Here is an 11,992-nt window from a genome sequence, read left to right on the forward strand (position 1 = left end):
ACTGCTAGGAAAACCACTTATGAACATTCTACTACTTTTATATTTTCCTGTACACCACTAAACAACAGAACTGGCTGAGCTGCAACCGCCGATGTTCGATTTGCACCCGATGCGCGCCCTATTCCTGATGTCGAAGAGCGGCTTCAAGCCGCCCACTCTGAACAACAAGGACAAGTGGAGCCCCACGTTCCACAACTTCATCAAGACGGCGCTGACGAAGAACCCGAAGAAGCGACCCACCGCCGAGCGCCTGCTGCAGCATCCCTTCGTCCAGTGCGAGATGTCCTTGCGGGTGGCCAAGGAGCTGCTGCAGAAGTACCAGAGCCCCAACCCGCAGTTCTACTACTATCTCGATGGCGATGAGGAGGTGAGTGCTGGGCAGGAATGGGGTCAGATAAGTCTGGGGATGGCAGCAGCCACTTGGCACCTTTTGCGTAATTTATTTACGCTTTTAGTGGGTCAAAGCGGCAAAGCCAGAGTAAAGTTGGGAAAACCAAGCTAAAGCTAAGAACTCCAAGAACTCTTCAGCTCTGCTGCGTTTCGGGATTGGTCAACGATTTAGTGCGCCATTAGACACTTTTGGGGCCTTATGCTTCTGGCTTTGCTTTGCTCCGCTCCTCCAGCTCTCGACCTAATTAATTGGCCACCAAAGTCGGTCGAAACTAATGCAGCTGTCTAGACTGTTGGTCCCTAAGCTTATTTAACGACACTTGCAAATGCAAAATCGAATTTAAGTTTAATTGCTTCACCAGCAGGGGCGGCCATTTTAAAGACATTTTCATGGCTCCTTACAATTCATAAATCTTCAATTTGTTTCGATGTTTTGGCAAACTTTTAGCAGCCGGTGGCAAATAAGTTTCCCTGGCCTTAGATATTCAAATTTTACTTAGCTCGCTTACTTTGCTGCGAAAAAGAAATAACCCATCACGCTCAAAAATCCCAATATGACTTTGATTTATGAGATTTTATCGCAGCCAGAAAATTTTTGTCGCCAAATAAGTGACGACGAAGTGGTGAAGGTCCATTCGCGAAGTGTGAGTTATAAAGTTTTCTTTACCATTTTTTGTTTTTTTTTTCACTTTTCAGTCTGTGGCAGGAGTGCCACAACGCATTGCCAGCAAAATGACGTCACGCACCAATGGCGTGCCAGCGCAAAATCACACACTAAAAACAGGTGAGCTTATGAGGGAAATCTGCAAAAATCAGGAAATAAAATTTTATTACTGCATTTGGCGCATTAAACCTGAAGATTCGTTTATAGTTTCATAGCTCTTGAGAAGTGTGTTGTTTATTTGTGAAAGATTTATGCGGTGCGCCTCGTCACTACGTGTATGCGTGGTGCTTAAAACGTTGGAAAGCTTTGTAATAAATTTTCCCAATGTAACTAACAGATTCTCAAGATCTATGATTATTATACTATTATTATTATTTCAATTTCGATATATTTTTCTCCCCCAAAGGCATGACGACGAACTCCACGTGGAATGAGCGATCTTCTAGTCCCGAAACGTTACCCAGTGACATGTAAGTGCCGACGAACCCGTTTCCTACTGCTTTTTCCTCCGATTTGCCTGGACCTATGCTACAGTTTTGTCTATGGTTTTTCTTACTTGCGAAACGGGTTAGATCCGCTTCAGTTTTGGTACTTCGGTTTCAGTTCACACACTCACACACAAAGAAAACAGAAACAAACACACTCCACTATGTACATACACACACTTTACACTTGTAAGCTTGTAAATGCTGCCTGTGGATTCACCAGCTTTAAAATCACCCATCCATATGGAAGTTTTCCCACACAGTGTGTGGATGCATCAGGCGAACCATTGGCCATGCCATTAGTTAAACAATTCTATAGCCATTTCTACGTTTTTCTCTTTCTGTACTTGTAGTCCCAGCGCCGAGCGATCAAAACCGAAATTGAGCGGCACCCTGATTATGAACATGTCCTTAAGGTTAGCCAAAATAAAGGGGCTATATTCCGAACGGCATTGCATGTTGCGCTTTTTATGCTGGCCAAAATGGAAACTTAAGGCCACAGCACGCGCCCTGTGTAATTTGCTCGAAACTTTGGGCTTGTGGCACAGTCCATTTTTTTAGTTGCACGTTCCTGGGGAGCTGTGTTTACTTTCGTATTTTGCTGAAATGCTGCTGCATTTTCATGTGTATATGGCTGCTACACACGCTTGCGCTTAGTTGCAGCTACGTGTCTCTGCCCCGGAAAATTCCTAACTTGTGCATTTTTCATCCACTCCACGGACGAGTGGCGAATCCCAGCACCAGTCCCAGTCTCAGTCTCAGTCCCTTACTCCATTCTCGGATGTATAATTGCAACCTGGCTTCCACGATTCCCCAGGCGGGCGCTTCAAACTTGTGGGCTATTTAATTGCCAGCCAGAAGTAATTACGTCGGGGGCGTAAAAAAGCCCTCCCTGCCAAGTATCCTGCAACATAATAATAATAAGCAGCCTTCAGCTCCCCGGATCAGCGTGGCTCGGAAAACAAGAAACTTGCAAGAAAAATCCCATGAAAAATTGGGGCTACAGCTACAGATAGATGCCAGCGCACTTGAAACTAGCTGCGAGCAGCGAGCATTGAGTGGCAGGTTCTGGGGATCAGGCAAAAGTTTCCAAGAAATCAATTAACGCAACAGCTAACTGGAGCGGGAAAAGCGGAGGATAGATGGATGGCACATCAAGCATACGCCGAGTTGGCACGCAACTGCAGCTTCAATATGTCAAGTGCAGTGAGAACAATGCTTGCTAGGAAAAGTAGAACTCAGTACTTCATAAATTGGCCAAAACTTACCTGATTATCAAAGGAGTAAAAGCACTGCAACTAATTAGTTGAATATAGAAACAAGCTTTTTAAATTGTTTTTACTGTTTTATAGAATTTTCGAAAAGTTTTTTCTTAGTGTACTAGACGAATGAGGCGCCATTTGTCATTTTAAACGATTACACATTGTTCTCCGCCGATGAAGGGGAGTGGCACGTTTAATAAGCCCTCCGCCGATGATGGTGGCATGGTGGGTGGGTTGGGAAAACGGGAGTCTGGAAGTGCTCGATTTGAGTTATGTGGCAAACACTTTGCGGCAGCCGCCGTTCGAGTGGCGTCGCAGACAACAAAGCCAAGTCACTCTGTCTATATGCATGCGATAGCGGCTCCAAAAGGGTCTCCTCCCCATTTTGGGAGCTCCTCCTAAGAAGCCCACTTTCGATGCTGATGCCCAATTTTATTGAAGCCATAAAAACGGCTGCGCCAATTTCAATGTACTGAGCGCTACTTACAAGCGACTTTCTGGCTAAGTGCCACGCCCCCGCCCCACCCCGAGAACTACGCCCACATCCGCTTGCTTTGTGGCGCCCGAAAAGTTTTCAAAAGCTGCCGTCTCGTCTTACGCCTTTCCTTCTCCTTGGGGCCGCTCGACCGTCATGGTTAATTTCATTTAAACCGTCATAAGCAGAAAGTATAATAGGAATTTATTTTGTTTTTTTGTTTTATTTTATTTTTGCGGCGAAGGGCGCAAACAAAAAAGGGAAAATTATTAATTGCCTAGGCGGCAGAGGAAAAAGATTATGATGGTAGAAAATGAGCCAAGGAATGCCACATTTTTAATATCCCGTTTATGGGCTGCTTTTTAAGTGGAGTAATGGGCTGCGCCAGATGACATTAGGCAGAATTATGAACATGGCAAATTAGCTGATGCGTTTAATTGGGCATGTCCTTGCTGCTGGCCTTAAAGGATAATGATTTAAATTTAACACGCACACACACACAAAACCAAAACCCCGTTTACAACACACTCTGATATTTACAAGTTCTTGAGATTATTAATACTTTTGCTGTTATCTGAAAGTAGCTTTAGTTTTCTATTTGGGTCTGCTGAATAATTTTTCGAAACTAACTTTGTTACTTTTCCTACTTTTGTATTTTGTTCCACTTCTTTCTTATGTCAAACTAAACACAATGAAATTTTCTGTTTATTTTATTTTTCCTTTTTTTCGTATCTTTGTTTTTGTATTTGATTTTTGTAGGAGCCTCTTACAATATATTGATGAGGAGCTGAAGCTAAGGTAACTACACCCACCTACCTAATGTATTCCTTTAGACTCGAGCCTCGGCTCTCGGTGTGTCCCACTCCTCAAAACAAAAGCACCCACCCCTCCCACATAGATCTAGCTGACCCACACTAACCCCAACATTTCTCATACTTTACACTCATAAGCACTACCACCTATACACTGAAAGATATAACTAGTCTGCAAAATATTGATAATGATATTTGGACTGTGAATTCTAAATTCAGTATACAATCATTTCTTAACTGAAAAATACAAGTTCTTACATTAGAACTAGCTCGGGTTGTCTTCTATAAAAAATGCATAAATAAAGGAAATCATCTACATTTGACTTTGGTATAGCATTAAGTTTATCTCACCAAGGGAATACGTTATGTTTTGGTTCTTCTGCGCCACCTTCTCACATTTATGCATGCACACACACATGCAAATGAGTGTTTGCTATCCTGGCAGCCGTCAGATGCCAAACCGCACCCACACACACGCAAAATCCTCACGGCCGGAGCTGCTGCATCATTATCATTATGAACCAGGAGCAGCAGCTCATCTTGTGGCCACCTTGGTTTATTACCGGCCAGGCAGATGGCCCATCCCATATACATGCTACATTTTCATTACGTTCCTTTTTTTTCGGCTCGTTCTGCGTCCATTTAAACCGTATTAAGTTACGGTTGCTGTTCCTCTTCCATCTACCATCTTATAAGTTAGTTCTTCTTGTTGCTCTCGCATTCTTTGTTTGGCCAACTTCTTTGTTTTGTCGGTTATTGTCTGGGCGAGGCTTTGTTCACTTTTGCCTCTTATTCCGCCTAAACTTTTGCCTTTGTCTATCGATGGAAAGCCATGGGGAAATGCGAGGAATTTCGTTAAATAGAGAGAGAGAGAGCAAATATAAAATAACCAAGCGAGAAAGAAAAACGCACGTTGAGCATACGCACCGTGGGACGCCCGAAAATGACCCCTTCGATGGCTCAATTATTTGGCCGGGTGCAAAACCAGAAAAGCAGTTCTCAACTAATTTATACGGAACAATTGGTTTATATATATATTTTTTTGTTTTTTAAGGGAGAATTTATACATCGATGGACGCTCGATTTGTCCAGCCTCTGGACCCTTTTTCCCATGTTTATTGTTTATTTATTTGATGTGTGTGCAAATGGGTGTCGCATTGCTTTTATTGTTATTATTATTATTGGACAGCCAAGGTCCACACGTAGTCGTGATCGTCCAGTGTTGATTTGTCCAATCTAGGACCCGAAATCCTCTGAAATATGCAGCATTATTGGCCCTCGCAGTGATTGAGGAGATTTCGAGGGGTCTAAGCTGTTTTTGGCCTTCAGAAACAAGACGATGGAAAACAAATTGCAATTATGCTAACATCAACTGAAAATTCAGAAAACTAATTCGGCAAATGGAAAATGGTATTCCTTGGGCCAACTTTTCGTCTTGCCCTCATCGCAAGCAGCTGTTGAGATTTTCCAGCAAATTCTGTTTGTTTTTGCTTGATTCCGACTTGTTTTATTTGGCCAACATTCCTGGCATTTTGTTTTTAGAATTAATTTTCCATGCTTTTTTTGTAATTCTCTTCTTTCCTTTTTTTTTTTGGAAATTTTTTGCTGCTGTTTTTTTGTTTATTGTTTGTGTTTGCTTCCCATGCTGTTTCTGTTTCTGTGCATTCATGTGCGAGGCAATTTTCTATTCAAGCATTTTCCATTTTCATTTGCGTGTGTGTGATTGCGAATGTGCTGCGATGTGTTTTGTGTATCTTTGAGCATTTGTGTTTTGCATCTCATGCATAATTTATGGCTTCATATTAGTTCATTTATTTATTTATTTACCTTGCGTCCAATATAAAAAAAACAACTACCAACTAGGACACCAATAAGTGGGCTTAACCCTCGCGGGTGGCGAATAATTTCATTAAAAGCGTAATCCGCTTAACACTCTACTGCCACCCTTGCGGTTTTGCCCATCGGGAGTTTATCAATTCGATTGCATGCCACAAAAAGACACAAACACAAATAAGGGACCCCAATTGCATGCCAGTCAGGATGAGCCGGGGGTCAGCTCCTCCTGCCTCCTCCGTCACACGAAACTCGAACTCGAACTCAACCACCACAACAGAACCACCAGAACCCACCCAATCACGCTCTCACCACCCCCCGAACAACAAGAAATCGAAAAGCTATATAGCCATATAGTGTTTACCTAACCGATCGAAGAAGGACGCTCAACATCTCGGCTCTCTTTTCTCTCTCTCGCCTCTCTTCTCTTGATCTCTCGAATCCATCCGATTGTCTGAAACGCTCCGCAGAGCGACCTTGCCACTGAACAGCGACACCAAAGATCCACTCGCCGCCGAGTGCAGCTGCTCCTCCCACAATGGAGGAGCCGCCGGAGGAGGAGGAGGAGTAGGAGTAGGAGCAGGCGGGGCAGCCGCGAACGGCAGCAGCAGCAGCGGAGGCGCAGCAGTCGGCACCACTCATCATCAGCACCAACAGCACCACCAGCATCACCACCATCCGAATCATCTGCATCAGCATCAGCCCCATCAATTGCCGCAGCAGCAGCAGCAGCAGGCACATCAGGCGGCACAGCAGGAACACCATCACCACCATCCAATGACCTCGTCCATATCCAGCGGCTTGGTGACCGCCAATGCCAATAACATCAGCTCGTCCGCCTCGCTGGCCTCCATGCCAGGTCTCAGTGCCTACCTGGGCATGCGCTCCCATGTGGTTGGCCACATGGGTATGGGATTTGGCATGGGTCTCGGCATGTCCAACCTGCGCACCACCAGCATCGATGCCGACGACGATGAACTGGTGGCTGCCGATGTGGCCATGAATAATGCTGCTGCCGCCGTTCCTGGGAACGGATCCGGTGCTGGCAACGGTTCCGGATCCGGATGCTCCGCCTCTGCGGCGCACTATCTGCGTTACAGCAGCAACTACCGATCCGCCGCCGCGGCTCAGGCATCGCAGGCGGCACATCCGCACGTTAACTCCAATTCGAATTCGAACAACGGCCATGGCCATGCGCCGATCACATCCAGCATCTCGTCCTCTGCGTCATCAGCTTCGTTTTATAATCGCCTCCTACTCCTCGATAATTCCAGCGGCGATGCAGTCGTAGGCGGCAACGGAGGCGGCAGCAGCAACATAAGCAGCAGCGGAGGAGTAGCAGGTGGCACCAATGGCCTCCTGGACAAGCACGAGCTGGATGCTCTTCCCCAAGCGGCTACAAAGTCGGCAGGCGATGGCTTCTCGCATTCCAATAGCCCAACGGCGAATTCCGGAGCGGGAGCGACCGGATCCAGGGATAACGATGGACCCTCGTCGAGCAACTCCTCGCATCTCTACCAGAACCTGCTGAGGAGCAGCTCTGGTGAAACGCCAGCGGGATCGAGCTCGGCGGGCAATAACTGTGATTACCGACATGAGAACAACCAGGTGAGGGAATACAACTTAAAATGGGTTCAACTATTTAACTACCTCTATTTTAATTCCCAGAATGGTCTGGAGGACTCGCCTCGACGCCATAGCTCCATGGATCAGCTGATTGGGTTGCTCGAAAACATGGGCAAGTCTTCGAGGACACGCAGCCTGAGCGATGGTGGCACCCAGGACGATGACGAAGGTCAGTGCATGTGCAATACTCAATAAAAACGTAAATTAACTAGTATTCTCTCTATATAAAACAGCGGAGAAGGAGGCGCAACCGGATCTGCTGAACAACACCCCACCGGTACCACCGAAGCGCTCCCACAAACGCCGTCACACGCCACCTCGACCCATCTCCAACGGACTGCCGCCCACTCCCAAGGTGCACATGGGCGCCTGCTTTTCCAAGATCTTCAACGGTTGCCCACTGCGCGTGCACTGCACCGCCTCGTGGATTCATCCGGAGACGCGGGACCAGCATCTGCTGATCGGCGCCGAGGAGGGCATCTACAACCTCAACATGAACGAACTGCACGACGCGGCCATCGATCAGTTGTTCCCGCGCCGCACCACCTGGTTGTATGTCATCAAGGATGTGCTTATGAGTCTGTCAGGTGGGTGCAAGATTCTTGCTTTATTGGATGAGCTTGTACATAATGCAACCCATTTTTCAGGAAAATCCTGCCAGCTCTACAGGCACGACCTGGTGGCCCTGCACTCCAAGCAGACGGTACGCTTCTCGCTGCACATGAACAAGATCCCGGAGCGACTGGTTCCGCGCAAGTTCGCTCTGACCACCAAGGTGCCGGACACAAAGTGCTGCACACAGTGCTGTGTCACACGAAATCCGTATAACGGATACAAATACCTCTGTGGCGCGACGCCCAGCGGCATTTTCCTGATGCAGTGGTACGATCCACTGAACAAGTTTATGCTGCTCAAGCAGTGCGAGTGGCCAGCCATCAGTATTCAGGGCGGAGGTCACGGCTGCGTTCAGAATGGACATACGCCCGTATTCGAGATGATTATCACGCCGGAGTTGGAATACCCGATTGTGTGTACGGGTGTACGAAAGGCCATGAACGGCTGCCTCAAGCTGGAGCTGATCAACATGAACAGTGAGTGCAATTAGTGATTGGAAATCAAAGATATGCTCATAATGGAATTCCGTGATTGCAGGTGCCAGCTGGTTCCACTCGGAGGACCTGGAATATGACGCCATGGCCACGATGGTGCCGCGACGCGACCTGCTGAAGGTGGTGCGTGTGCACCAGGTGGAGAAGGACGCCATTCTGGTCTGCTACGGCAATCTGATTCAGGTGGTCACCCTGCAGGGGAACCCCAAGCAGCACAAGAAGATGGTATCGCAGCTCAACTTTGACTTCAACGTGGACAGCATTGGTAAGCGATTGGATATGCATTCGCAGAAGATATGCCCTTCATTGTGCGAATCGATTTCAGTTTGTCTACCGGACAGCGTTTTGGCATTCCATAAGCACGGCATGCAGGGAAAGTCGTTGCGCAATGGCGAGGTGACGCAGGAGATCAAGGACATGAGTCGCACCTACAGGCTGCTGGGCAGCGATAAGTATGAAAACCTTTAACTCTTTCTTTTCAGAACTCTTGAGTAAAAGGTTACTTCAATTTCTTGCAGGGTTGTGGCCTTGGAGAGCCAGCTGCTGAGGACCGGCTCCCTGGGCAGCGAGGAGGGACACGATCTGTACATTCTGGCCGGGCACGAGGCTAGCTACTAAGCTAATGGGCGCCCGCCCAATCCACTGTTATATTTTAAATATAATCCGGTTCACCACACAAGTTTTAAGGGCTGTCGCCGCCGTCGTCGTCAACTATTAAATGTAATTTAATTACTCGTAGGCTAAGCAGTGAGTTCACTGATCATAGATGACTAGAGAGAGCCAGTTGCATGCCGAGCGTTCGATAGCTTAGATTAGCGCAATTTTACAGCACCTAGAAGCGGCGGTCTTCGAAGAAGGGATCCACAATATCTTGCACACTGACGGGGATACTCGGCCCGAATCGCTATCTTTAGATCTGCCGATCACTCGATATATATGGAACGTCTGCGTCTACCCGATTCCGTTGTAGCTATATTTTTGTATTACAAAGAAATGCTTTAATTTATACAACTAACCTTAATGAACTACAGTAATCGCTACGTATAGTTATGTTAGAGATTTGTGTAAACGCTTCACAAAGCCAATAGATACGTTTCCAAATAGTCAGCCAGCAGGAGAATCCACGTATACATACACTTAAACAGGCAATTATCCACACGATTCGAGACCCACTAAGGCAATTAGAACTAAACAATTATATTTAGTCTATAGCAATTGTAAATCGCAATGTTTTTAGCTGGTTAAACTGCTTTCGATTGGCTCAAACCGCAACGGAAAATCAAGATCGAGAAATTGAAGAATGCGATATAGGATGATACGGTTTGTTGGGAAACAAAATTAGTTAGTAAGACTTTTCTAACCTAGTAACACGAATTCAAAACAAAATAAATGCAAATTAATGGTCTGTATCTGTATGTTAAACAAGTAAACTGATTGTCATAGTTACGGTTCTAGGCTATAAGATAAGCGATGAAAACAGACAACTTTCCGAACAGCACTTTTGTCGATTGAGTTGTATAAATATTCTACTAGATGCTAAGTTATTTAGTTCATACGACAACAACAAAGCAAAAACCGAAAATTACAAACTAATACAGAGAAAAACAACCAGATAAACTCACAAAATTGTTGAACTCTAGCTTAGTGCAAAAATAAAAAAATACGTGAAAGAAATGGTTTTCTCCTTTATTTTAACCTTTTTAAATTCTTCACAGACAATTTTGAGTAATATGTACATTTTTCAAGTAGCCCGCACTCTTTTGTCAAAACGCGTTAGGCATTTCTCAAAAATGCGTCTGTATCGTTATCGAAAAGTACGATAACTCATAGAACGTAGACTTCACGTGTTTCATTTGTTTACAATTTTTCAGCGCAAAATGAAGCCTTTCGAAGTGCCGCCCTGGGAGACAGGAGCCGATATCATTGAGTTCGAGCCGGTGAATACTTCCGGAAGTGGAGTCGCCGCCAAAGAACCAAAGAAGAAGAAACCCAAAAAAAAGAAGCCCAAAAAGAAGAAGGGCGCTGTGCCAGAAGAAAATCTGAATGTGAACACTGCAGCTGGAAAATTCAGTTACCGTGAGGTCAGAGGACCTCTTGACTCCTCAGATGATGACGACGACGATGTGGAGGATGGCATCCGGGCCATGCACAAGGTGATGTCCGGAAGAATCGAGAAACAGCGACCACCAACGCAGGCAACAAAAGGTGGCAAAAAGGAACTGAAACTGAAACCCGAACTGGCCCAGGCGGCTGTGAAGGCCATGGCGGCCACCAGCTCACCCGCGCCGGCTGCAAACTCGCTGGCCAGTAAGCTGCAATCGGAACTCCTGGGCGGACGTTTCCGGTACATCAACGAGCAGCTCTACTCGACGACCAGTCGCAAGGCGGAGGCACTTTTCCGCAAGGATAGCTCCGCCTTCGAGGCCTATCACGCTGGCTACCGTCAGCAGGTGGAGAAGTGGCCCATCAATCCGCTCAATCGCATCATCAAGACCATCATGAAGATACCCAAAACAGCCATAATTGGCGACTTTGGTTGCGGCGAGGGCAAACTGGCACAATCCGTGCCCAACAAGGTGTACTCCATGGACTTGGTGGCTGCTCGTAGCGACATCATTGCCTGCAACATGACGGATACTCCACTTCAAGCTCGATCTCTGGACGTGGCCGTATACTGCCTCTCACTAATGGGCACGGATCTGAACGAGTTCTTCCTGGAGGCCAATCGAGTGCTCAAGCTGCACGGCAGTGTCTATATCGCTGAGATTCAGTCGCGATTCGAGGATGTGCGGGAGTTTGTGCGTTGCCTCCATGCATGTGGATTCGATCTTATCAAGAAGGATGTGGCTGTTAACTATTTCTACTTCTTCCAATTCAAGAAGATGCGTCATGTGCCCAAGAACACCAAGATGAAAGCTTTCTCTCTCAAACCTTGCTTGTATCGCAAGCGATAGGATGATATTAGTAGATGACATTAGTAGATTTCCGACTTTGCGAACTGTTAAAAAACCAAGACAAAGAATGCACTTATAGATAGATACATTAATTTAATGTAGGAACCCTAGGAACCGCAATAAATTTGGAATTTTTACAAATGTGTTTTGGTCTATTAGTATTTGGTCCCATATATACAAATTGTTGATAAGGCGTAATTTTTTAGCAACAAAAAAAAGGTCACCGATAAAAAATTTTTGTCGGATACATAGCGCCTTGCCTTTTATTTTGATACTTGCGACCAAGATCTATAAAAGATAAAGAAATCACTCGAATTCCCAGGCCAAAAATTATTTAGAAATTTAACGATTGAAATCTGACCATACATTTATTAAGAAAGCA

The 11,992-nt window shown here is 45.9% G+C and overlaps 2 protein-coding genes across 7 annotated transcripts in view; both read left to right on the top strand.

The window, feature by feature from the left end:
• Window positions 1-10,324, top strand: part of LOC117135529 (mitogen-activated protein kinase kinase kinase kinase 5) — a 48,159-nt gene extending 37,835 nt beyond the window's left edge. For 3 of the 6 annotated variants that reach the window (XM_033295792.1, XM_033295794.1, XM_033295795.1), the window contains exons 5-15: window positions 69-367; window positions 1,087-1,174; window positions 1,461-1,524; window positions 4,036-4,074; window positions 6,392-7,529; window positions 7,590-7,716; window positions 7,781-8,134; window positions 8,195-8,638; window positions 8,700-8,921; window positions 8,982-9,108; window positions 9,175-10,324. In XM_033295792.1, the coding sequence (XP_033151683.1) occupies window positions 69-367; window positions 1,087-1,174; window positions 1,461-1,524; window positions 4,036-4,074; window positions 6,392-7,529; window positions 7,590-7,716; window positions 7,781-8,134; window positions 8,195-8,638; window positions 8,700-8,921; window positions 8,982-9,108; window positions 9,175-9,274 (3,002 nt within the window). In that variant the 3' untranslated portion in view covers window positions 9,275-10,324. The remainder of the gene's footprint in view (window positions 1-68; window positions 368-1,086; window positions 1,175-1,460; window positions 1,525-4,035; window positions 4,075-6,391; window positions 7,530-7,589; window positions 7,717-7,780; window positions 8,135-8,194; window positions 8,639-8,699; window positions 8,922-8,981; window positions 9,109-9,174) is intronic. The other 3 variants (XM_033295797.1, XM_033295796.1, XM_033295798.1) reach the window with 3 other exon arrangements.
• A 143-nt stretch (window positions 10,325-10,467) lies between these two features.
• LOC117135530 (ribosomal RNA-processing protein 8) lies at window positions 10,468-11,751 on the top strand. The gene has a single exon (XM_033295799.1). The coding sequence runs from the start codon at window positions 10,534-10,536 to the stop codon at window positions 11,608-11,610; it is 1,077 nt and encodes a 358-aa protein (XP_033151690.1). The 5' UTR covers window positions 10,468-10,533; the 3' UTR covers window positions 11,611-11,751.
• Window positions 11,752-11,992: the final 241 nt, after the last annotated feature.

The sequence above is a fragment of the Drosophila mauritiana genome, chromosome 2R (assembly GCF_004382145.1).
Source record: "Drosophila mauritiana strain mau12 chromosome 2R, ASM438214v1, whole genome shotgun sequence".
In the NCBI taxonomy this organism is placed as follows: domain Eukaryota; kingdom Metazoa; phylum Arthropoda; class Insecta; order Diptera; family Drosophilidae; genus Drosophila; species Drosophila mauritiana.

Bases quoted from the DNA above. Each gene is read 5' to 3' on its own strand.
- LOC117135530 (XM_033295799.1), top strand. From the start codon at position 10,534: ATGAAGCCTTTCGAAGTGCCGCCCTGGGAGACAGGAGCCGATATCATT.